Below are 298 nucleotides of genomic sequence, written 5' to 3'. Positions count from 1 at the left end.
TCTCTGGTCTTTGCAAAAATCTATTGGCACATATATTTACACAACCATCATGCAGAGAGAAATTCCTTCACACTCCAAAGCGCCTCTGGTCCACATGGGAAGGACGCCACTTTCGGCAATGGTCAACTTTAAAGGGGGGATGTTGTCTGCGGATCCTACTGTCCCTGTGGTGGCTGCTCACCCCAGTTGAATCCTCCAGGTCTCTCCTCCGGGGCTGGGTTGTAGGCTGGGTCCTCAGTGTGCGGCTCGAAGATCTGTTGCCTGAAGGGTGGAGGAAGCTGATACACAATTTTAACAG

The 298-nt window shown here is 51.3% G+C and overlaps 1 protein-coding gene across 1 annotated transcript in view; it reads right to left on the bottom strand.

Annotated features, from left to right (window-relative positions):
* Positions 1 to 4: 4 nt before the first annotated feature.
* Positions 5 to 298, bottom strand: part of LOC119594687 (derlin-2-like) — an 8,450-nt gene continuing 8,156 nt past the window's right edge. The window contains exon 7 of the mRNA XM_037943743.1: positions 5 to 261. Coding sequence (XP_037799671.1) covers positions 156 to 261 — 106 coding nt within the window. The 3' untranslated portion in view covers positions 5 to 155. The remainder of the gene's footprint in view (positions 262 to 298) is intronic.

Source organism: Penaeus monodon, chromosome 34, assembly GCF_015228065.2.
Source record: "Penaeus monodon isolate SGIC_2016 chromosome 34, NSTDA_Pmon_1, whole genome shotgun sequence".
Classification (NCBI taxonomy): domain Eukaryota; kingdom Metazoa; phylum Arthropoda; class Malacostraca; order Decapoda; family Penaeidae; genus Penaeus; species Penaeus monodon.
This window is presented reverse-complemented; position numbering and strand designations above follow the sequence as displayed.